Genomic DNA, 23,216 nt, shown 5'->3' with positions numbered 1-23,216 from the left:
CACAAAATGTGTCATATATGTTTTATCATGCGCGATGTCGTAAGCGAACGAGATTACATACTTTAGAATCTCTATTGCTATATACAAAATATAGTACGGTATAAATCCAGTTTGCATGATACAACCTTGAAATATTGTGTAAATTAGGGTGACGCCAGCACACATTTGCATTACACAAGTGCGCTGAACTGTCTTTGTCAAGGCGTAAGAACCCGGACGCTTTAGAAAACATTACATAAACGTTATCAATATAGTTTGTTTTAACCTACCTAATTATACCTACTTTAAGTCTGAGATTAGTGGTGTTGATAACGATTTTATATATCACTAAATGAACACTAACATTAATTGATATTTGCAATGACACTAGTAATAATTTTGGAATTGATTGTTGACAAATTCCACTTTGATTTGCTCTACCATATCAGCTATGGCAAAGTACTTAGACTGCCTTAAATTTTGCTCTGGAATATGATGTGCGGCTACTTCACCCGCAGCAAACTCACCCGCCTTTTTTTGGACAGTTATCCGCGGCTCGGGTCGAGAATCAGCCTTACTATGCACTACTTGTGCCTGCGACATGCGGCTAAGCGCGCGAAGTGCGTCGCACTGTACGCTGGGGTCTGGTATCTTAATCCCACTCTTTCCTCAAATAGTGAAATTTCATAAAATTAATTTATAGATAAAAAAAAAAATTAAATATATTCGAGTAACATTTTTATTCTAATCAAGTGTCCTTCACAAATAAAAAAAAAATACAAAAATAATAATCAGAAAAAAAAATCAGTTCAGATCAAAATGCGTTTCAAAAAACATGAATATTCGAGCAAGTTACATGAGAGTCATTCTTTAGGTTTGTCAGCAGTACTAAGATGTAGAAATAGGGATAAAGGACAGTGATCACTACCATACACCTTGTCTCTTATAACATTATCGCACAGCGCCGGTAGCAACCTTTCCGATATTATGAAGTAATCCAAACGCCTGAAACAATCAAATTTTATGTTGAGAATACATCAAATCCCCTCGCCCAATCTCAATCTTCAAATCGCCAAGCGAACATTTCATGAATTTCATACACCATTTCAAACATCTTTTGCTTAATGTCAAAGCAAATACAACTCATCATAATAATATGTATCAAGACTTTTATTCGAAAATTTGACACGCAGCAGTGTACTTAATTAGACATTTATAACTATGTATAGAACCACGTCGATTATTTCAGTGTCGAGTTATAGAGGGCGAGTCTATTAATATACACTGGGTATAAGTCCAGATTACATGCTACCTAATTTGGAAACCCCAAAAAATATTCAATTATTACTGTGCCCAATCCGGCATCGAATCCCTTGTTCGGCCTCGTTCAATTTGTTTGCGGAAACTTGGTATTGTCCTCGGGAGAACTATATTACCAACCTAAATAGTGAAACAAGCCTTACCATCCTACGTTTTTCGCCCGGCTGTTCATCATGTAGGTCCAGAAAGTATACGCTCCAGTTTTATCTGGGTACAAATGTCGATACGTATCGACGAACCCATCTCCTAGTAAATCTGTCATTCCAGCTCGCTCCTCGTCAGTAAAACCAGCATTCTTTCTGTTTGTTTTAGGATTGGTTAAATCTGAAATGATAGTTTTATTTATATTTTCAATATATTTAGTAGATAGTTGTCTACTATTCCAACATTAAATTACCATGTCAAGTTGTAATACATACCTATTTCTTTATGAGAAACATTCATGTCGCCACAAATTATCACAGGCTTCTTCTTATCTAGTTCCTTAACATGTCTACGAAATTCTTCATTCCATTGCAGTCTTTTCGGAAGAGTGACTAGTTTACGCCCTGAGTTGGGCACATATGTACATACTAAATAAAATTGCTCATATTCCGCTGTTATTATACGACCTTCGCTATCCAATTCCTCGTTCTGTAACCCATACACGACGTTCATAGCAAGTTTCGTTGTATAAATTCCTACGCCTGCGTAGCCATCCTTGTCGCCAGCCACCCAGTATGCGTGGTAGCCAGGTATGTTAGCAATTTCACTCGGTAATTTATCTTGTGAACATTTGGTTTCTTGTATACAGAGTATGTCAGGTTTCTCATACTTGAAATAATCAAGTCCACCCTTGGTTGCCCACGCTCTTATACCATCTACATTCCAACTTGATATTTTAAAATTCCATTCTTTGCCCTGACTATTAGTGGAAGTATTCGAGAAGTCAATGGATTCATAATCTGTTAGAGATTTATTTTTGGGAGGAGCTTTCTTTTTCGTGTCTCCTGCAGATGCTGAAATACATTACTATGATTTGAAACTGAACATACGACAAAATATTCGCCAAAAAAATTAAATGTATAGTCGTAATTAAATTGTCGTATGTTGTCTCATTTATCAGTGAAGACATGTGACAGTGCATTATCCCATCCTTATACTTTGAATGTTATGTAAGCTCTTGTAAGCCCCAATGTAACATGCATGTGGATTTTCACAAAAACTAGTTTCATAATAGACGGAAGCACACCTTCCAACTAGTAATACGACAGAATTTCGCAAAACAGGATCATTTTACACATTTCCACTTTCCACAACTTATAAACTAAGAACCTCTAGTAACCATACAACATGTTAACTATCATGCTAAAGTTAAGAGTGTAATAAGCCTATTACACCAGTGGTATTTGGTATTAAATTGTTAATCAGTCACCTTGTCTTAAATCTAGTTTTAGTAGTAATGTTTGATGCTACCTAGAAGTATGTACCACAATTTTTCTATTCCCATCTATGAAGCAAATCCGATTGTTAGAAAGTTCCTATTTATGAAAGTAGTTTATGAAGCATACCAAGTAATTACTTAAATATAATTTATGTCAAATCTATTTTGTATATACTTGAGAATATAGAAAGGTAGAAAAAATAACAAAGCATTGAAAATATACATTTGGAAAAGTTTTATTATGAATAATTAATGATAAAACACACTTAATCATAGTAACACAAAACAATATTTGTCAAATGCTTAAATTATAATCAATATAGTACTAGTTACCCTTTTCATCAGTTGCCTTGCGCCGACGTTTCGTCGTGGGCTCATTGTCTTGTGGTTCCTCATCAGTTTCTGTGTTGACTTCTACCACTTTCTTCTGACCCCTCTTACCTTTGGCAGGTTTCACTTCTACAGCTACATCTTCTTCCTCATTCTTTGCTTCAGCTGAAAACAGAAGTATATTTTATAAGGTCAATTATTCTAGAATCTTTAGGTACCAAATTAATCAATATTATCAAGATGAATTGAAATTTACCTTTTTTGGTTACCTTCCTTTTTTTAGAGGATGGTGTTTCATCCTCGTCTTCATCTTCTGCTTCTTCTTTAGGTTGTGCTTTCTTTGCCTGATTTTTTCTGCCTTTTGGTTCCTTTTTCTTAGGCTCAGGTTTGTCTTCCTCTTTCTCAACATCCTCATCTTCATCTACATCATTTTCTTTTTCTTGCACCTTAGCAGGAGCCTTCTTCCTGCCCTTTGGTGCAGGCTTCTCTTTTATCTCCTCCTCAGCAGTATCAGACTTCTCAGCTTCAGGGTCTAATTCAACTTTGGCTGCTTTCCTTCCCCTACCCTTAGCAGCTGACTTAGGTTTCTCTTCAACTTCGTCCTTTGTGTCTTCACTCTCTACCGTTTCTTGCTTGGGTTTTCTTCCTCTACCAGACTTAGGTTCAGCTTTCTTTGCTGGTTCTTTTTTGGCCTGCTTCTTGCGACCCCTACCAGAACTAGGTGCCTCTTCTGTGTGACCATTACTTTCTTCTACATTTTCATCACTCTGTTCTGTTTCTTCAGTTGGGGCTAATGACTCCTCTTCCGCAGATTGATCACCATTAGATGCTTGTTTGTCAACAGAATTTGAGTCATCAACATTTTTCTTACGACCTTTCTTAGCAGGTGGCCCTACTTCTTCAACTTTGTCATTTACTTGTTCACTAGAATCATTAACAGCCTTTTTACCACGTTTGGTTGGTTTCTTGTCATTGACTGGGGCAGATTTCTCATTCAGTTCAACATCTAGTTCAGGGTCTGCCACATTTTTTGCTTTTCCTCTGCCTTTTTTGGGAGCATCATTCTCTGATACTTTAACATCAGCAGCTTTCTGCAAAAAATTATAATCTATGCATATATCACTTTCTCAGATAAAGTTAATTGCCTATATGAAAAACATTTGCATATACTAAAATTGAACTGATTATATGAATAAATATTGTAGTAGGTCGTTAACCACTGCTGGATATTCCTGTAGCACTATACGTTTTATGATTTAGGTGTGTTGTTAAATGAAATCTTTATAAATAATACTTGCAATGAATAGGCAAGATTCTAGTACAACGAAAAGTGGCGCCAAACGCCGCCAAAACCTCTGCTAATGCCTCAACATGTGTTCCTAAAATCGGTCAGACTGGCCGAGCCCGGCATCAACGCGAAAAGTTGCACAAAGTTCACGTATTACAAAGAGCAACGTAAAATATAAACTATCATTTCATTCAGCATAAATTGAAGTTGAATAAGTCTGACACTAGCACTCAAGTGGTCATCGATAACAATGCTAAACCCGTTTGTAAATTCAATGCAAATATGCAAGACTTCAAGTGTTTAAAATAGCGAATTTAGCATACCTTTGCTTTAGCAGACCTTGGCGCCATTGTCACGAGGCAATTGTTTCAGAATATATCACTGATTCCACAATAATTACAAGCAAATTTCTGCTTCAACCGTCTGAAAACGCGTTGTTGAAAGCAGGAGTAGCGGGCGAAGTTTCCGGTAAAATGACAGATCTTGCGTACCGCCACTGCCGCCAAATTTTTGCCAATTTTTTTTAATTTAATTTTTTAAATGGCAGTCTAGTGAACCCCTTTTATTTCCCACATTTCCAACTATTCTCTATGGCATACAGAAATCATTAGTATTGAGAACGAAATAGATAATTTACAGGAGCAATTTGTTGTTAAAGTTTTAAGTTACGTAAATAATGGGGACAATGAGGATTAATTAATTTAAGAAGGTTGATTGCAAAATTCTCCAAATTTTGCAATCAACCGTCTTAATCTTGTTTAGTGCACATTGTTGTTGTGAGTGGCTACTTACCTAAGATAATTTTTAAGCCATAATTTTACTAGAAAATAAGCTGTTTATTTTAAAATAACAAACTGTAGTCAGCTTCTTGAATGATTTGACTTCAGATTGAGGATTATTTTGACAGTAGTGACAACTTCTGCGTTAGACATTTGACACAAACTGTCAGTGTCGTGGCAACGTGCACATCGGTTGATTCCTTCCTTCCTTCCTTTCCTATTAGGAAGAATTTGTGCATGAATAAAATTGCTGAATAAAACTAAAGTAAAATGGTAAGATTTCTGAATCTCATGGATATGTTAAAAGCTTTTTCTATTTTACCGTTGGCTCTCAGATTCATTTCTGTTGTATTCGTTACTTAATGAGTTGCCTCAAACCGGGATTTTTATCGCATATGTTGTGAATAATTATGCTGCATTTATTTGTATTTCAGGCTGCTTTAGATCGGAAAGGCACCTTTAAGGTGGAGTATCTGCAAGATATTGAGAAGAAGGTTCAGGCCAAATGGGATAGTGAGAAGATATTTGAAATGGAAGCACCAGATGATGGGAAACCTCATGAAAAATTTATGTGTACTTTTCCTTACCCGTATATGAATGGCCGATTACATCTTGGTCATACATTTTCACTATCAAAATGTGAGGTAAGTTCAAACTACCTAATTGTATGTTTACAAACATCATACTAAAGATAAATGAGGCCCGTATGTACCTGCATATCACTATGATGCAATAATATTATTAATACATAGTACTACTAGTAACAATGACACTATTCTTCTATACAAATGATTTGTCTTTTCCAGTTTGCTTCAAGATACTACAGACTAAAAGGGAGGAAAGTTTTGTTCCCATTTGGTTTCCACTGTACTGGCATGCCAATAAAAGCCTGTGCTGATAAGTTAAAAAGAGAAATGGCTCTTTATGGTTGCCCTCCAGTATTCCCTGAAGAAGAAGAGGTTGTAGTCAAGGAGGAAGGTGACATTGTGCCTAAGGATAAAAGTAAAGGGAAAAAAAGTAAAGCAGTAGCAAAGGCAGGAGGAGCTAAGTATCAATGGCAAATCATGCAGAGTCTGGGAGTTCCTGAAGAGGAAATTAAACTTTTCGCTGATGAAAGCCACTGGCTTGAATATTTCCCTCCATTAGCTGTAGCAGATCTGAAGAGAATGGGTATTCATGTCAGTATTACTATGCAGTATTATTACTTAATTAAACATTGCATTCTTCTAGTTGTTATCAATTATTACATATATTATACATATGTATAATTCAGTTAGTGATGTCTATAAACAGGTAAAATTAAAAACTGTTATAACTTCACAGGTTGATTGGCGTAGAAAATTCATCACCACTGATGCAAATCCATTCTATGACTCATTCATTAGGTGGCAATTCTACCATCTCAAGGAACGCAATAAGATTATGTATGGAAAACGTTATACCATATTTTCACCTTTGGACAAGCAGCCATGTATGGACCATGACAGGAGTACAGGAGAGGGGGCTGGTCCTCAAGAGTACACACTTCTGAAAATGGAAGTGATTGAACCTTTCCCAAAAGTTCTCAAGTGAGTTATCTTTATATAGCCAACTATTTGATTCACCATCCTTTTGATTCAATGAATCTAACTGTCATCATTATTTCAGGTCTCTACAAGGTAAACAAGTGAGTTTAGTTGCAGCAACTTTAAGACCAGAGACAATGTATGGACAAACTAACTGTTGGGTCCATCCTGATATCAAATACATTGCCTTTGAAACTGTTAATGATGGCATATTTATATGCACAAAGAGAGCAGCAAGGAATATGGCTTATCAAGGTTTTACGGAGAAGGATGGAGAAGTTAAAGTATTAATGGAAGTTGTAGGACAAGACTTAATGGGTACTGTTCTCAAATCCCCATTTACTTGTTACCCAAAGATATATGCACTTCCTATGTTGACCATCAAGGAGGATAAAGGCACTGGAATTGTCACCAGTGTACCCTCTGACTCTCCTGATGATTATGCGGCACTTGTGGACTTACAAAAGAAACCAGCTTTCCGTGAAAAGTATGGTATCCAAGATGAAATGGTAATGCCATTCAAACCTGTACCTATTCTAGAAATTCCTGAATTTGGAAATTTATCAGCTGTACATGTATATGACAAACTGAAGATTCAAAGTCAGAATGATAAAGATAAGCTGACTCAAGCCAAAGAGATGGTTTACTTGAAAGGATTCTATGATGGTGTGCTACTAGTTGGGGAATATAAAGGGAAGAAAATTCAAGATGTTAAAAAGAATTTGCAATCAAAACTTGTTGAGGAGAAGGGTGCTGTGATTTATTATGAACCTGAAAAGACCATTATGTCACGGTCAGGGGATGAATGTGTGGTAGCCCTGTGTAATCAATGGTACTTGGATTATGGTAATGAAGAGTGGAAGAGTCAGGTGGAAAAAGCTCTTGCTGCCATGAATACTTATCATGATGAAGTCAGGAAGAATTTCCAGGCCACTCTGAAGTGGCTTCATGAGTATGCTTGCTCAAGGCAATATGGATTAGGTAGGTTATGGATTTTAATAAAATACATCAAATATATTGTTCTTTATGATACAAATATATGAAATATGTTTTTCTTCAGGTACAAAACTGCCTTGGGATCAGCAATGGTTAATTGAATCTCTATCAGATTCTACTATTTACAATGCATACTACACAATCGCTCACTTTATACAGGGCGATACATTTAGGGGCAACAAGGAAAATGCCCTTAAAATTAAACCAGAAGACATGACCATGGCTGTTTGGGATTACATTTTCTTCAAAGATGCACCTTTACCGAAAAATACGAAAATTCCCAAAGCATCTCTGGACCTGATGAGGAAATCATTCCAATTTTGGTAAATATCCTGTTTTTTTTTTTCAATAGATATTCACAATATGTTTTTTCATTTGAAATCCTAATTTGTCAAACTTTTTATTTTCCTAAAAGGTATCCAGTTGATCTGAGAGTGTCAGGAAAGGATCTCATTCAAAACCATTTAACATTCTACATCTACAATCATTGCGCTATATGGCCAAAAGAAGAGGACAAGTGGCCCAAAGGCATCAGGGCCAATGGCCATCTTATGTTGAACTCTGCTAAGATGTCGAAGTCTGATGGCAACTTCTTAACGCTCACTGAGTCCATTGACAAGTTCAGCGCGGATGGAATGCGTTTAACTTTAGCCGATGCCGGTGATTCAGTGGAAGATGCGAACTTTGTTGAGAACACCGCCGATGCTGCGATTTTGAGACTGTACACTTTCATTGAATGGGTGAAAGAAATTATTGCGACAAAGTCGACTCTGCGCACAGGTTAATCTTTGTTTCTTTATCATGTAGTGTGTATGTGTAATTTGTGTATACTATTATATATAGATTAGATAATTACAATTGGTTGTGATAATTTGATAAACTTATCTTCAGAACATTATGCAAAAATATCGTTATAAACGATATTTTTCGTAAATGATGCTGTAATCAAAATTATTCAGGCTTCTATAGATTTGACTTATTGACAATAAAATCTTTAAAATATATATTTTCAATGTTTATTCACAGGAGAGCACAACTTCCACGACAAAGTATTCGTAAGCGAAATGAACACTAAGATCAATCAGACTGACGACAACTATTGTAAGATGCTGTTCAAGGAGGCTCTAAAGACTGGTTTCTTTGAGCTTCAAGCAGCCAGAGATAAGTACAGGGAGTTGTGTTCCGAAGGTGGCATGCACGCGGACCTTGTGACGCGGTACATTGAGACACAGGCGAAGCTCATGTCGCCTATCTGTCCACACGTTGCTGAACATGTGTGGGAGCTGTTGGGCAATGTAAGTTTTCTGAATGAGATAATTTTTGCTCGTACTTAATGTACTATCTACTATAATTTCTTACTGAATATATTTCGTATTGATAGAAAACAAGTATACTTCACGAGCTCTGGCCCGTCGCAGGCGACATCGACGAGACTTCAATCAAAGCCAGCAACTATTTGATGGACGCGGCGCACTCCTTCCGTATCTACTTGAAGAACCATTGCGCAGTGAAAAAGCCGAAGAAAGGAGAGGCCCCGAAACCAGAGAAGAAACCAAATAAGGCTGTTATTTGGGTGGCCAAGGAGTACCCCAAGTGGCAACATGTTATTTTGACCACTATGAAGGAATTAAATGGGGTAAGTTACTGTTATTATAAAATCCTATATGTAGTTTTGTTCTTTTCTATCAACAATACCCTAAATCTATTTCACTTTTTTGCAGCCAAATGGTCTTCCTGACAATAAGGAGATATCCAGCAAGCTGGGTGCTATTCCAGAACTTAAAAAATACATGAAACGAGTTATGCCTTTCGTGCAAGCAACCAGAGAAAATATGGAGCGCATTGGTATTGAAGCTCTATCTGTGGGACTGCTCTTCGACGAAGCTGCCATTCTCTTGGAAAATAAACCGTATTTACTTAACACTTTAGATGTAAGTGTAATCTCTGTTTATTGGCATTTTTTTATGTTAGTCAAATGAAAAGAAATATTTTAGTTCTATTTGGTTACTGCTAGTATCTTACTTATTAAAACTCTCTAATTGAGTAAAATTATTTTCCAGCTGGACTCAATAGAAGTTAAATATACGGATGACCCAGAAGCCCCTGAGAAGACGAGGGAAGACTGCGCGCCGGGTCAGCCTCACGTCTCGTTTAGCGTAGAGACAGGAGTAGAAGCCACGTTCATCAACCCATCACCCCACAACGGCCTGTTCACAGTCTCCGCTACACTCGCTGATGGCGACACCATCGAACGAGTGAAGGCCAAGATCGCAAAAGAAGTAAAGGCGATAAAAGGTAAGAACATTTTTATAAACAACTGATCTTTTTATTCAAATTTCTTACGATACACAATTCATTAACAAATAGCATAATAATGACTAATATTTAATAGTTTTCAAGGGGCAAACATTAAACAATAATAACTGATAATATTGGTGTACTTTTATTAGGAAACTGAATTTAATGTAATGACTTTTTGTCTTTCCAGATTTGAGCAGCCTGAAAGTGTGGAGATATAAAGACCCTATTGTAGGCCCCAGGACAATCCCTGTTCCTGGTGACCATGAGAACAAATGTGTAGTGTTAGACAACACAGCAGTGTTGAAAGTGGATGTAAACGCAGTCACCGTGGAACTAGTCTCTAACGGAAAGAACCTGCCTGTTGGCACCAAACTAATTTACACATATGAAAAATAATTCTGTTCTTATATAGGAATAAATTATTTATTGTCATTTTAACGTTGATTTATTATTGCCATCAATTTAGAATGAAATGACCCTGGTTTGTATAATAATCTATGCTATGGATTGCATTGATTTTGTGTAAAATAACAGTTGCGGCGTTGTCTCGCTTAATAAGTAAAAAAAAACTTTAGTTGCAGTAATACTTCCTGTATTGCTGCAGCGAACGTTTTTGTATGTTCGAGTATAAATAGATTTATTACATAATATTGTATAATGACATAGTAAAATAGTCAACAAGAAGCAAGTAGCTAGCTAAGTGGGTGCGCTGGGTGCAAACAGTCGTTCTAGCCCGGCGCCCTCCGGAGTGTCGATGGCACTGCGCGGCTTGTCCTTCACAATGTGCATTGTCGGCAAGTCCAGGATATACACTTCTTTCTTGAACAGTTGGCCCACATTGCGACCGATTAGCTGAAATATTAAGTTTTGATTTTAGGTCTCACAAGTCCACAACAATCGTAAGAAACACCATGTCTTAAAATGTACACAGAACTATTCAAATTCTATTATGTATAAAGCAAAGATGTAGATTGCTATGACATGGTTCTAAATGTACTTACCCTAGAAGTGATTTTCTTGAATAAGTCACGTTTGCTCTTATCAATTTTCGAGGGCTTTGTGTTGTGCGAGTTGAGTTTCTCGTCGAGTCGGTGGAGATCGTGCGCGTCCACGTCGGGGATGGCACGTAGTACTGCTACTATGCCGGGGAATAGAGGACGCAGGATCTCGTATGTCTGTAGATATAATAAATATATTAAGTACGTGTAGTTTTGTTGAGTTGGAGAGCATGCGAAAGTTTCGCGTTCCGAAGCCGGGACAGAAAAATTGATACTACATTTTCGATTTTACAATTCTCAGTAGTAATGGTATTTGCTATTAAACTGAATCCTTACATGGGATACATAAAAGAGATTTTTACTACAAGAATTTTTTCTATATCGTGAGTGCGTTTATAAATTACCCACTCAATACACCCGACCAGATCATGCCAAAACAGTGCTAGACATGTCTATCTTCTCTGAATTTAGACCCAATGGTATAGCACTAAGATATAAAATATAGTAGTGTACCTGTACAGCCAGTGCGAGCAGCGCGGCCTGGTTGGCGTCGTGTTGTCCGTGCAGGCGCAGCGCCTGCAGCACGGCGGTGAGCGCCCCGTTGGCCTCGCCGGCGCCCACGCGCCCCGCCGCCAGCGCGCCGCGCAGCGCCGGCAGCGCCAGCGCCGTGCCACGCAGCGACGACGGAGAGTCGTTCCATGTTAGGGCGCGGATCACCTGTAAAACATTACAATTAAGCATATTTTGTATTAATGTGTAAGACGTATAAAGGTAAAAATCTATTACTAAAAGATGTAGTAATGCTAAAAAAACTACTTGAAGTATTCACATAAAGAAGTCATGCTTCACGGCCTTACAGAAAAGTTGTATTTCGCAGTGTGAGTGAAGGCTAATCGCCACTCCCAAAGTCCGGAAATGCACTTATAACTCTCTGGTGTTGCGGGTCGTTTCATAGATGGCGCGGGTATCGGTTGCTTACCATCAGATCTTATCCGTCCGATCATTTGCCGTGCTATTCCACAAAAGAAATATTCTGTCTCTCACCGTGTACAGTACAGCAGGTCCGGCACAGGGCTGCGCCAGTACGAGCGCGCCGAGCTCGGAGACGTGGTCGGGCGCACGTTGCTGAGCGCCGCCGCTACCCGTCGTAGTGTCGTCCTCCATCTCGTCCACTGTACTCTCGATACTTAGTCCGCCGTCTACTAGTGATATCTGAAACAGAAACAAAATCGTAAATATTGACATGTAACTTAAAAGAGATTTTCATATAAATTGTAATCTATATATTAATACGTGATGCAAAAACTTTGTACCCATTTTTACGAAAATTGCGCGAACGTAGGAGCATAAAATTTCGGTACACTTATAGTTTATGTGTAGGAGAAGTGCAGAACGCTAATATTTTACAAAAATAATGCTTATAAAGTACATTAAATCAATAAATAAAACATTACACACACTACCATGCATAGTATCTGACAAAACGTCAAAATCGATAGAAATTGCGATGATATTCTCACGTCTTATATGAATAGAGTTTTATAAAAGAGTTTGTTTGAGTTAAATAAAAATTATCCTTGAACCTATGTTAAGTGGTATTGTAAATTAAATCGTATATGGTCAAATTTCGACCACTAGGCGACCACTAGTATAATTTAATCCTATTTATCAGTTTTAGAAAATTCACAATTGTGTATTTAATCGAAGCCATGTAAGTATATGGCTTCGCATGACTAGGAATTACAGTGCAAAATCAAGCAAGCATCTTTGGGGAAAAAGGATTTAATCTATTGTTATGCAAAACAAATAACATTAGAAGAACAACCTGTTTTTTAGTTTAGAAAATACTCATAGGTCTTTGTCCTAATATAGTGAAATCTTATAAAGAACACTACCTATACCACATAAAGTACCAACCTTAAGGACTTCAAGATGTTCTCTAGTAAGATTCCTGACGAGGATGTCTTCGAGTACCTCCTGTGACTCACTGCCACCTTCCTCCTCCAACTTGCCAGATTCATAGAGAGACGAGATATAATCCCAACGCAGTGAGAGATGGGACAGCACTGAAAATAAATTAAAATATTTTTAATATCTACATAACAACACATTATCACGCCTATTTCTCACTGGGGTAGACAGACATAGAACGCTAGAGAGAGAATTTCGCATTCCTCTTTCGTTTTATCTACATTCATCAGTCACTTCATGCATGTTAGTCGATTGAGAATGCTTTCAATTTCTATGAAATATTTAACTATACTAAGTAAACATTATTATAACTCGACTACTTACTGAAAGGAGCGAAATGTTCTAGTAAAGGCAGGGCTACATCTGCGTAATGAGCCGGTGGGCAATGATGGAGTAGCGGCTTTAATGCGTTTCGTACGATGGGTCGCAGCCAGTGGTCGGGCAAGTATTCGAGTCCGTAGAACAGTGAGTCTATGAGGAAGTTGGCGAGGCCGGGCACTGCGTACAACTCGCGGCCGAGCGTCCCCGCCGCGGCGCCCACTAGGTGACACACGTTCTCGTGTAGCGTGTGGAGAAAACTTTGCATGCGTTCCTGAAAAGATTGTGTGTGATTAAGAACTTGAGTAAAATTATTAATTCATGTTTTACTTTTTAATGTTTTAAAAGATTTTGTCTGCTGTTAGTATATTAGCTAGGTATTTCGCCATAAACGTCAATACGTAGGTATGGATGAGTACTACTAGTAGACTGCGATACAACATACGTAGTCATAATACGCAGTTCATGATTAAAGGATTTCATTAATGTTTAAAGCTGGTAGAACATCCCGATAAGCCACATAACATTGTGGCATAATAATGTATTTTTCTTGTACATTTGTATATTTGTATATAACAAAAACAGACAAAGATTTGAATGCTCTCGAAAAAATTTTAGGGTTCTCCCATACCTGTGGGCGAGCATGTTGCGTGGGTTCATGGTCCCGCTGTCCCAGCAGGTTCCGTCGCTCGGAGGCGGGCGGCGCGAGGGCCCGCGCGTGTGCGGGGTGGCGGAGCGCGGCGGCGGCGGGCGCGTGCAGCGCGTGCGTGGCGCGCGCCAGCGCCAGCGCGGCGGGGAACAGCGGCAGCACGTGCGCGGCGCACGGGTTGCGCCACACGGGGTTGCCGGCCGCCGTCACGCCGCCACCGAACCCGCCGCGCGCCGCCTTGTCCGGGTCGCTCGGGACGCACGTACGCTTCACCACGCCTGCGTATCATATATCGTTACGTAAATATTCACTGTATTATAACTCCTAGTCAGTAAAAAATAACAATACAAAACAAAATGAAAACTTTACATTCATGCTCTTTAACAACATAACAGCTATTTATTTTCCAACTTCCCAGTTCCCACTAATTAAATATTAAATACAAATACTCAATACTATACAATAACACACATAACTCTAAACAGAAAAATAAACAGTTTTTAGCTGGTTGCTCCATAACTATTTACATTTTGAAACAAGCACGTAACTTTACTGCCAAACAAATTTATTTTAATGTACCTAAAGTGAATTAATTTTCGATAAAATAAATACATTAACATACCCAATAGTAATGTAAGCGCGTGTAAGAGTGTGCGTCGTGCACGTCCACAGTCATCTTCGTCTTCTGTAGGCGGCGCGTCCAACCCGACCAGGCGAGTCAAACCTTCCGCGCTAGCTAAGTGGGGGCTTAGACTAGCCCAGCGCTCACTGCAGTCACCCAGGACCTACAAGTAAGCATTTTATAGAAAAATGTAACAAAATACATTTAATATCCTACGGATGTTGATTTCCCAATATTCACTCTAATTTTACATTAAAAAAAATACTCGCTTCGCCCAGATTTTTTTAAATAGGAGTAATAGGAACATAGAAAGAATATATCTTGTTTGTCCCATTCTTTCCCATTCTATCATGACTATGTATGATATTTTTTTCATTACATTTATAGATGGCAAATTACAATGATTCGGATCTCGAGTGTGATGTGTAATGTGCATTTGTGCAATTACACTTACCCATGACACAAGAAAAACACTAATGTAGAGCAAAGATTAAAAAAAGCAATTTGAACATACCTGAGCCACCAAAGCGCTCTGTCTCTCGTAACAACAGAAGTGGTTCGAGACGAGTAGTAAAGCCTCTTGCAGTGTTACACTCTCCACTGCACTGAGGTCCGGCCGGGCCAGCGCGGCGCGACACAGCTCGTGTAGGCGGCCGAATACAGGCAGTAGCAGTAGTGGGTACTGGAAGAATTAAAATACATATGTTATACTCATAACTTTTTAAAGACTTTTCAGTGATGTGTTTTCCAGGAGAAATAACTACCTTTTGAGCGCCACAGTCGGATGAAGATGAGAAAAAATTATGTTATCTTGTTGGCTACGACCAACAGGGATTGGGCTAGTTTCTATTTGCCGTTTATAGCGTAGCAACCAAAAGCCAACAGTCAGCATTACGCTATGCTTCTCAAAAATATGATGCTCTACCGTGGGTTGAAACTAAACGAGTGAAAATGAAAATGTGTACCAAATATTTAGACTTACACGTTTCTTTCGCTCATTTGCTTTTACAAATTTAAATATTTTTTTGTCTCAATACAATACAAAACAAATTAATAGTTTCACTTTGATAAAACTAACCTTGGATCCCAATTTGACGAGCAGTCCAGCTGCATGTCGCCTAACATTCTTGACGCTGCGCGAGCGTCGGTTGTCGGGCGGGGTGCCCTCGTACACTAGCGCTGCGAATATCTTGTCCAGTACTCGAGGGAGTAAATCTGCTCCCGCCACACCCACTCCTGGACCTGGGGGTAGAACAAATTATTAGGGAATGTCGACACAGTATTATGTATTTTTATTTGTTTTTACTAGTTTCTGCCAGCGACTTCGAACACTTTCCCGTGGGATAAAAGTGTCCTATCACCCAAGTCAATTCATACTCTGTCTGTATATCAAATTTCATCAAAATCCGTTCAGTAGTTTCAGAGTTTGACGAACATTCAAACAAACAAACTTTCATATTTATAATATTAGTCTGATAATCGCGAGTCAACCGCCGATGGGTTGAAATAAATGTTTTACACGCTATACTTTATTTACCACTAGTTTAAGGGCCTGTTTCACAATGGTTGGAGAGCCGCTGTGTCATAAAAAATACTTATATGAAGGTAAAATAGGCACTAAGTCATAATAAAATAAAATCTCGTTATACTCACCAGCCAGTTGACTATAAGCGCAGCTGAGGAATACAAATAGCGCCGAAATAAAGGACAGCAACAGCGACAGTATGAGTGGCGCGGTCGGGGAACATACTACGCAGCGCTGTAGTAGCTGCAAGCCTTCCACTACGCTCGGCCGAGGATCCGCTTGGAGGAGCCGAGATAGTACCATGTCTAACACCTGTGTGGGAAGCAAAATAGTTTTATGGTTTACTTACGCTGTGACACTAAAAATATAAACTATAAAAAGAACTTGCATCAACACTGCGCAAAGTTGTTTAAGTTGTTTGGCGAGATAGTTAGACTCGACAGCTCGACTAAAGTGCGCGCGGACCTAGTTGTCAGCTCCTTAGGTGGCCACGACGTAATGATGGGGCGGACTACCTACTGCTTGCAACCCATATGAGATGTGACAATGATGACCAATTTCGAGATACCGTGAACAATAATTGTTTAATGTTTGAAAATAATCTATATAAGACAAATTAACTGTTTTTTTAACGCGAGCGGCCAACTATAGTTTCATGTTAATAGTCTCCAGCTTTATTGAGTGTCGTTTGTCGCAATATACTGACTGTGAGTCCTTTGCGCGGCTTGAATTTGGTAGAGTTACCTCGTCAAACAGTTAGGTATGTAAGTTATTTATAAATCTAAGTGAACATTACCTGAGATAAAGCCTCCCATTCTATATACATCGGATGATGCGTGTCCATCTGTTGCGGACAAGTATCGACCTTGTCGAGCGCTGCACGCGTCCATTGTTCCACGTAACCCCAAGTTACTAGTGGTGCTGCTGTCATGCAAAATCTGCAAATATTTTAGAATTTAAGTTTGTCTAGAGTAGTTCTTGATGCCAATAGAAAGTTACGACACGAAAAGATAGCCCCACTTTTTTAAAGGGGAAAATCATCTAATTACTTCTCTCTCCTTGGGCGAGAAGAGACGGAGTGTCAGACTCTTAATGACTAAAACCTACTCCGTTCCTAGACCTGCTTTAGCCGGGACCTCGATAAATGAGAGAAATGTGAACGAGACGAATGAAAATAAAAATGTGTTATACTTACTTAAAACTTTCTAATATTTCAGTGCGACATCGTGAAAAGAAAATGGCGAATTCCTGTTCACTGTCATAGTCCATACAAGCGTAGGTAACGGCATCATTTGCATTGTTCGCACGTGATGAAGGATATGATACCTAAAGGATAAAGAAATAAAGTTCAATTTTACCCTTTTACTTATTTTCAATGAAAAGTGGTTTTAAAAGATTGATATTCATAAAGTCACGTCTTATTACCTGATGAGGTAGGCAGAGGTAAGGTGATATCAAATGTAACATCTAGTATTCATAAGCTATTACATGGGAATTTTTATAATAGGGCTAATCCTATTATGCAATAAAGGATTCCAAGTTTATGATTGTCTTGCGGGAAAGTCAGACATTTAAAAATAGTGAACAATATGAATAATCCTCTTACCTTAAGTACTTTAGGTGCAGACGCCTGCAACCAGCGAGGTACGATGGCTAATACATATGGCAGCTTAGATATCTGTTCATGTTTCAAGAACGCTAGCCACACAGAGTTGGCAGTATGCGCGAGAGTTAGTGACGGATGTGACGTCAACAACAACATGGTTTCTAATATCACTGGCAACCAAGACTCCGCGTCCGTGGCGTACGACCATAGAGATGTTAGCTGTTGAGCTAAACCTGCTAGGACCTGTGTGGAGAAAAATGTTATTAAGATATTTTTTTAATATTAAAGAGAGTATATTACTAGGCAGTAGACACTAGTCTAGGATTTCTCTCATGCTACTGCAAGTAAAAATTGTTATTCTGCACTGGAATCGAACCCGCGAGACGTTGCGCAGGAGTCATTTGCCTAGCTTCGGCACCATGACAACCGATCACAATAATTACTAACATTTAGAGATTAATCTTATTAATTAGATAAGGTTAGATTAGGCAAATTGGAATGTCTGCCTTTGATAATAATGTAGTTAATCTTAATTGATATGAGGTATCAGCGGCCCATCCCAGTTTTACCCAGATCCTATTTCCTGATGTTTCCGGTTATTAACCAGGGATTATTGGACACATCAGTGTCCAATCATTCTTTCATGTAAACCTTGTCTAAACAATAACAAATGATGCTAATGGTCTATTTATCAAAGGCTAGCTATCACCATAAACCATCACAGTATGACTATCAGGGGCCGAGTAGCAGGTGAAATTGTGCAGAATTAGCTAGTATAGATAGATAGGTGTATAGTAAAGAATTTTACCTGTGAGAACTTTTTCAGGAACAAATAGTGAGCCTCATCGACAGTATTGATGCTAGCGACCGCAGCGCGGTGCATGCACGTAATGGCATCTTTACTAAATAATATAACGAGTGGTTTCTTTTCCTTAGTCTGAAATAAATAATTTATTGATGTTGTTTAGCACTATTTAAAATTTCACGTCATTAAGAAATTGGAAACAACAAGATAGTTTAGAAACTAAAGAGTTTACACTTACAGATCCTTTCCTATTCACGATTTGCAGTAGACATTCAGCAGCAGGCAGTTGGAACACATCATCTTGCAATAAAATGCAAAGAATTTGTAACAAGCGGCCATTGTTCATGACTACGTGATTTATGGACACCCATTCCACATATCCAGTTAGCGTTAGTAACACAACCTACAAAAATAATACACATTTAAAACATGGTTCAATTTATACATAACATAGGGCATAACATCAAAATTTTAAAATTGAATATGTCTGCCTAATCCAGTACCCTTAGAATGAGTTTGCTTTACGTTTAAGTAATCGAAATGAGAGCACGTTTTACATTCTGATTGGTTGGTTTATTCGAGCCGGCCAATCAGACCGCCGAACGCGCTCTCGTTTCAATTACTTAAAAGTAAAGCAAACTCATACTAAGGGTACAGGTATTAAACCAAGACGACATCTACAGTTGCGTTTGTGACTTCTAGACTAAGAAAGCAGTAAAATATTAAACGCCAAATTACTCGTTTCTCTTTCGCCTCATCTCCACTAATCAAACTCCTCACAGAAGCTGTTTTCTTTAATAATAATGTGAAAATAAAGCTCATTACCTGAACCACTTGTCCATGACTAGCAGCGGCAGCATAATCGCCCGCCGTGGTCTTCTCTCTAAACTCCTGCACGTGCATCTCAATGAGCCGCATGAAGAAGGCAAATATTTCAGACATGTTGCTAGTTAGACCCTGGTTTATATCCTTTCGTCTCTGGTGGTTTTCTAGGGTCTAAGGAAGAAAGAAAAAAGATTTAAGAAACATATTGGTATTGACTGTAAGTCTACATTGATGTTAAATTATGAATAAATAAATTACATCAACGTCACGCCTTTTATCCTCGAAGGGCTAGGCAGAGATGCACATTACGGCACGTAATGTCGCTATACAATGTACACCCACTTTTCACCATTTGTGTTATAAATTCCATGTAATAGGGGGTGAAATAAATTACAAGCTTCTACGAGCGACTTCAGTCGTGTTATGGGATGACAATTAGCTTTTGTGTTAGACATAATCACAGGTTCATCACATCACAAATCTATATTAATATAGAAAAATGAAGTTTTTTTTAACGCTTTAATCTCCGGAACTATTGATCTGAATTGAATAATTCTTTTTGTGTTGGATAGTCCATTTCTAGAGGAAGGTTATAGGCTACAAACATCACGCTACGATCAAAAGGAGCCGAGCAAAGCGGGTAAAACTGCGCGGAAGTAGTTATTTATTTATATATCTCAATGCCTTTAATTTGGATTAATTCAGTAGATTTGCGTGAAAGACTAATAAACATAAATTCCTACATCCAGACTTCCTCCTCGCATTCTTTCGCATTTAAAATAATAAGTAGGTTAGTAGGATTTCTCGTCCATTAAAATTATTTGCAAGTAGGTGTTTGCGATTGCAATGAAATTAAGTGCAAAGATAAGGCGTTAAAATTTTAATTCAAATTGTAACAAATTTCTATCGTATGCCTATGCGATTTGAAATGGTCAATCTGTTTATAAGAATTATATTTAAGGTTACTATGTAAGAGCTGCTCCGAATTGTTTGGATTGTTGATTGGTCACGGTTTGGTTTTATAGTTTTTATTAAAATGTGATTGAGTGATAAAAATTAACAGTATATAGGTACAATTGTAACTACTGGAAACTACAAGAAGGCGATTAAGGAAGGATAAGGAATTAGGTACAATATGTAGATGAATTTCCAATTTTTACATAGGAATGGAAAGGACCTACGAGTAATTCACGCTTTCAAAAAAGGAAGGATGATAATATAGCGCTATTATGACCTTAAGAGACTGGTTTAGTTTGATTACGATTACATTTTCGAAAAATACGCAGCTATTGTAAACATTTTATGTGAGCGACAACTGAAAATCGACTTCCAATTAAAACCTTAACTAAATAATTTGTGATGCTTAAGAAATTGGTCACTGAGTGTAGCATACAAATCTATTTTAGATCTCAGAAAACAAGGTGTGACATCATCTATGCAGTTTGTGTACAAATATTACGTAGTTATAGGCAAGTGTTGAAAACGAATCAATGACGAGTTTCGAAGGTTAGTCGTGTCCTCACATTAACTATTCATTAGCAAATGGACAGATAACAGCTGTTATCTAACTTCGAAAATGGGTACTTCCGTAATTAATTGAAAAGATTATCTTTTTTGTATGTCATTCTTTTTAAAGAAAGCCAATAATTAAGGCCTAAAAAATAAATGTTCATAATAAACAACATTTTCAAGAAGGTTAGAGGGAGTTTAGAAATGTCTTAGAATCAAGATTTTTAAAATAAAAGACTAGATGGACTAAAATACCATCATAATAAAGAATTTAGACTATTTACTAAAATTATTACTATTACTCAATGAAAAATAAATCAATAATAAAATATGAAGATTGAACTCACCTGTAAAATAGCTACATCTTCAGCCAACCTCAAGAACACATGCAGTACTATCTGAGTATGCCTATGTCCTCTGGAGCATGCATCACTCAACTCTGCCAGCAAAGTAGGCCACTGCTGAGGCCACTCACGCTTTATCATCTCCACAATGACACGGGCAAGTGCATCATTCAAGTGGCTGGTGTCCCAACCACCGAGATATAAGAGTTTCATGGCATTTTCCTGTACAAATGTAATGTGTTTTTAAACTGATATGGCCACTAACACTAGTGTTAGAACTTAAGAGGGGATATTTACGATGTTTATTTATGTGTATGAGTTTCAGATGCACTGATTGTGATCATAGGAATAAATAAACATGGTAAATATCCCCTAATATAAATCAGTTCTAATATAAATGTAATGTGATTTAGTATAAAGTGCAGTATGGAAGCAAGCACGCTAACTTCGGGTCAAATTCTTTTAACAGAATTTTAACTTTATTTGTTTTGAAATATTGTTGTAAATCCAATGACAAAGTAAACAGATTGGACCTGTTGAAGTTGACTTCCTTGTAATACAATAGCTATTCCAACAAGATTTTTTTATTGTGTTTGAAATCATGAATGTTACCTTGATAAATATTTTTTCTGCTTGAGTAATTTGTGTCCATCTATACTTGACAGTATGTTCCATTAACTGGAGACCAAAATGTTTAACTCCAGGGGAATGCTGATTGCCACTGGCCAGCAAGAGACCAGCCTGGGCACACCATGGCGAATTCTCTTTGAAGCTAAAAATTAAAAACAAAACATTCTTTTTATAAAACATAATGACTAAGTTTTGTCTCTGAAAATGATGTTGCAATAAGTATGAGGTATTCAAGGCCAATGAATAAACCTTTTTCACCTACCCTATTTTCAAAGTCAACAAAAAATATAATCACCTTTCACACGCATTATAGGCCTGGCTTCTTTCTTCATGGGAAACAGTGGGGATTAAAGTAAGCTCAACTGCTCGACTGAGTTCTTCTACTAGGAGAGCCACCTCCCCAGTAGGCTCGCTACCTACACCCACTACGTTCATTGCAGCTCAATACTACTACACCTAGAACAAAGTATTATTTACATTAAACATATAAAATATTAATATGCCAACATTTATTGACGATACTTAATTATTATGTAGCTAATTAGATTCCTTTGAGTTTGCATTTAGTACTTAAATGCAACATTGATGTCATGTTGTTTATATTTTGATAGTAACCTCTGCCTCTGACACATTTGCCTTTGTTTGTTTTTTCCATGGCATAAGAAATAACAAAGAATTAATTGCACTTTTTTTAAATCATCTAATGCACGGAACATCTGCCTAAATTGCTTTCTTTGTGATGTGATGCAATTTTCCCGCTGGTTATGACAAAGTTATTCAAAATGAAATATAGGTAATTTGAAATTTTTTGATGCAACATGGTAAAACTTCAAACTTACCAACAATATTCAAGAAAATAAACCCCATAGAATATTTTTCACTTCATATCCTTTTTCTTGAGTCTGCAAGTTAATGAAAACTTTTAAATTACAAGTGTTAATTATTTAACAACTGCAAATATATTTTTTCTTTTCGTAAAACAAGATACGAATGCACCCGGTAGGGCATGGTAATAAAGAAAAAAAAAACAAAATGTATCAACGGTAATTAGGATTTCAATTACATTTTATAGTTAGGAACTATAATTGCGGTAATTATACTCAAATATCTGGAGGGAATTATTCAGAATTTCCGAAATAAAATTCAAAACATTAGAAACACCTCGTGTCCACTGAAAATGAATCGAATATCGGCCACAGACTAAAATAATAAAGCTAGAAATAGAGAGTGTTGCCTTTTTATGACAAAAAATATCTTTTCACAGCTGATCCAAAAAAAATAGTTTAAACTAAAAGTAATAAATATCATTACTATATATAAATTATCCATAGTAATATTGAATAATAAAGTATTAAATGATTTCATTTTATTCCACAGGTTCTTAGTCCTCAGCAATGTGACTGATTGACTGACTTGACTTTTGAACACTATGG

The 23,216-nt window shown here is 37.5% G+C and overlaps 3 protein-coding genes across 4 annotated transcripts; 1 reads left to right on the top strand and 2 right to left on the bottom strand.

The window, feature by feature from the left end:
- Nucleotides 1–695: 695 nt before the first annotated feature.
- On the bottom strand, nucleotides 696–4,853 carry LOC118263831 (DNA-(apurinic or apyrimidinic site) endonuclease). The gene is made up of 6 exons (XM_035576022.2): nucleotides 4,664–4,853; nucleotides 3,309–4,143; nucleotides 3,056–3,217; nucleotides 1,719–2,297; nucleotides 1,443–1,623; nucleotides 696–984 (listed from the first exon to the last, which is right to left on the bottom strand). The coding sequence occupies exons 1-6, from the start codon at nucleotides 4,688–4,690 to the stop codon at nucleotides 843–845; spliced, it is 1,926 nt and encodes a 641-aa protein (XP_035431915.2). The 5' UTR covers nucleotides 4,691–4,853; the 3' UTR covers nucleotides 696–842.
- Nucleotides 4,854–5,233: 380 nt separating this feature from the next.
- Nucleotides 5,234–10,419, top strand: LOC118263830 (leucine--tRNA ligase, cytoplasmic). The gene is made up of 12 exons (XM_035576021.2): nucleotides 5,234–5,392; nucleotides 5,554–5,763; nucleotides 5,926–6,297; nucleotides 6,443–6,687; nucleotides 6,767–7,665; nucleotides 7,745–8,003; nucleotides 8,096–8,460; nucleotides 8,707–8,975; nucleotides 9,062–9,316; nucleotides 9,402–9,611; nucleotides 9,741–9,975; nucleotides 10,169–10,419. The coding sequence occupies exons 1-12, from the start codon at nucleotides 5,390–5,392 to the stop codon at nucleotides 10,375–10,377; spliced, it is 3,531 nt and encodes a 1,176-aa protein (XP_035431914.2). The 5' UTR covers nucleotides 5,234–5,389; the 3' UTR covers nucleotides 10,378–10,419.
- A 172-nt stretch (nucleotides 10,420–10,591) lies between these two features.
- LOC118263828 (exportin-5) lies at nucleotides 10,592–23,031 on the bottom strand. Of its 2 annotated transcripts, none has more exons than XM_035576020.2 (22): nucleotides 22,945–23,031; nucleotides 22,623–22,685; nucleotides 22,079–22,239; nucleotides 21,766–21,925; nucleotides 21,157–21,375; nucleotides 19,301–19,471; nucleotides 18,714–18,878; nucleotides 18,479–18,607; nucleotides 17,671–17,913; nucleotides 17,260–17,390; nucleotides 16,861–17,002; nucleotides 16,193–16,376; nucleotides 15,618–15,781; nucleotides 15,054–15,221; nucleotides 14,540–14,702; nucleotides 13,900–14,195; nucleotides 13,275–13,542; nucleotides 12,897–13,045; nucleotides 12,024–12,191; nucleotides 11,493–11,696; nucleotides 10,983–11,156; nucleotides 10,592–10,833 (listed from the first exon to the last, which is right to left on the bottom strand). In XM_035576020.2, exons 3-22 carry the CDS (start codon nucleotides 22,216–22,218, stop codon nucleotides 10,678–10,680), a joined length of 3,594 nt encoding a protein of 1,197 aa, XP_035431913.2. In that variant the 5' UTR covers nucleotides 22,219–22,239; nucleotides 22,623–22,685; nucleotides 22,945–23,031; the 3' UTR covers nucleotides 10,592–10,677. The 2 variants fall into 2 exon arrangements, with proteins under 2 accessions (XP_035431913.2, XP_035431912.2); XM_035576019.2 differs by having other exon boundaries at nucleotides 22,847–23,011.
- Nucleotides 23,032–23,216: the final 185 nt, after the last annotated feature.

This window comes from Spodoptera frugiperda, chromosome 27 (genome assembly GCF_023101765.2).
Source record: "Spodoptera frugiperda isolate SF20-4 chromosome 27, AGI-APGP_CSIRO_Sfru_2.0, whole genome shotgun sequence".
Lineage (NCBI taxonomy): Eukaryota > Metazoa > Arthropoda > Insecta > Lepidoptera > Noctuidae > Spodoptera > Spodoptera frugiperda.
Note: the sequence above shows the minus strand (reverse complement) of the source record. Positions and strands in the feature narration are given on the sequence as shown.

What these genes read in the sequence shown, in the direction of transcription:
- LOC118263831 (XM_035576022.2), bottom strand. Translation starts at nt 4,690, where the DNA reads ATGGCGCCAAGGTCTGCTAAAGCAAAG. An exon ending in TGTTTCTCATAAAGAAATAG is followed by an intron (nt 1,624 to 1,718) that starts GTATGTATTACA and finishes CTATCATTTCAG; the next exon opens with ATTTAACCAATCCTAAAACA. An exon ending in CGGGCGAAAAACGTAGGATG is followed by an intron (nt 985 to 1,442) that starts GTAAGGCTTGTT and finishes TGATTGTTTCAG; the next exon opens with GCGTTTGGATTACTTCATAA.
- LOC118263830 (XM_035576021.2), top strand. An exon ending in TGAAGAGAATGGGTATTCAT is followed by an intron (nt 6,298 to 6,442) that starts GTCAGTATTACT and finishes ATAACTTCACAG; the next exon opens with GTTGATTGGCGTAGAAAATT. An exon ending in TGTGGGAGCTGTTGGGCAAT is followed by an intron (nt 8,976 to 9,061) that starts GTAAGTTTTCTG and finishes TCGTATTGATAG; the next exon opens with AAAACAAGTATACTTCACGA.
- LOC118263828 (XM_035576020.2), bottom strand. Translation starts at nt 22,218, where the DNA reads ATGAACGTAGTGGGTGTAGGTAGCGAGCCTACTGGGGAGGTGGCTCTC. An exon ending in TCCTGAAAAAGTTCTCACAG is followed by an intron (nt 17,914 to 18,478) that starts GTAAAATTCTTT and finishes TTCTCCACACAG; the next exon opens with GTCCTAGCAGGTTTAGCTCA. An exon ending in AGAACATTTCGCTCCTTTCA is followed by an intron (nt 13,046 to 13,274) that starts GTAAGTAGTCGA and finishes ATTTATTTTCAG; the next exon opens with TGCTGTCCCATCTCTCACTG.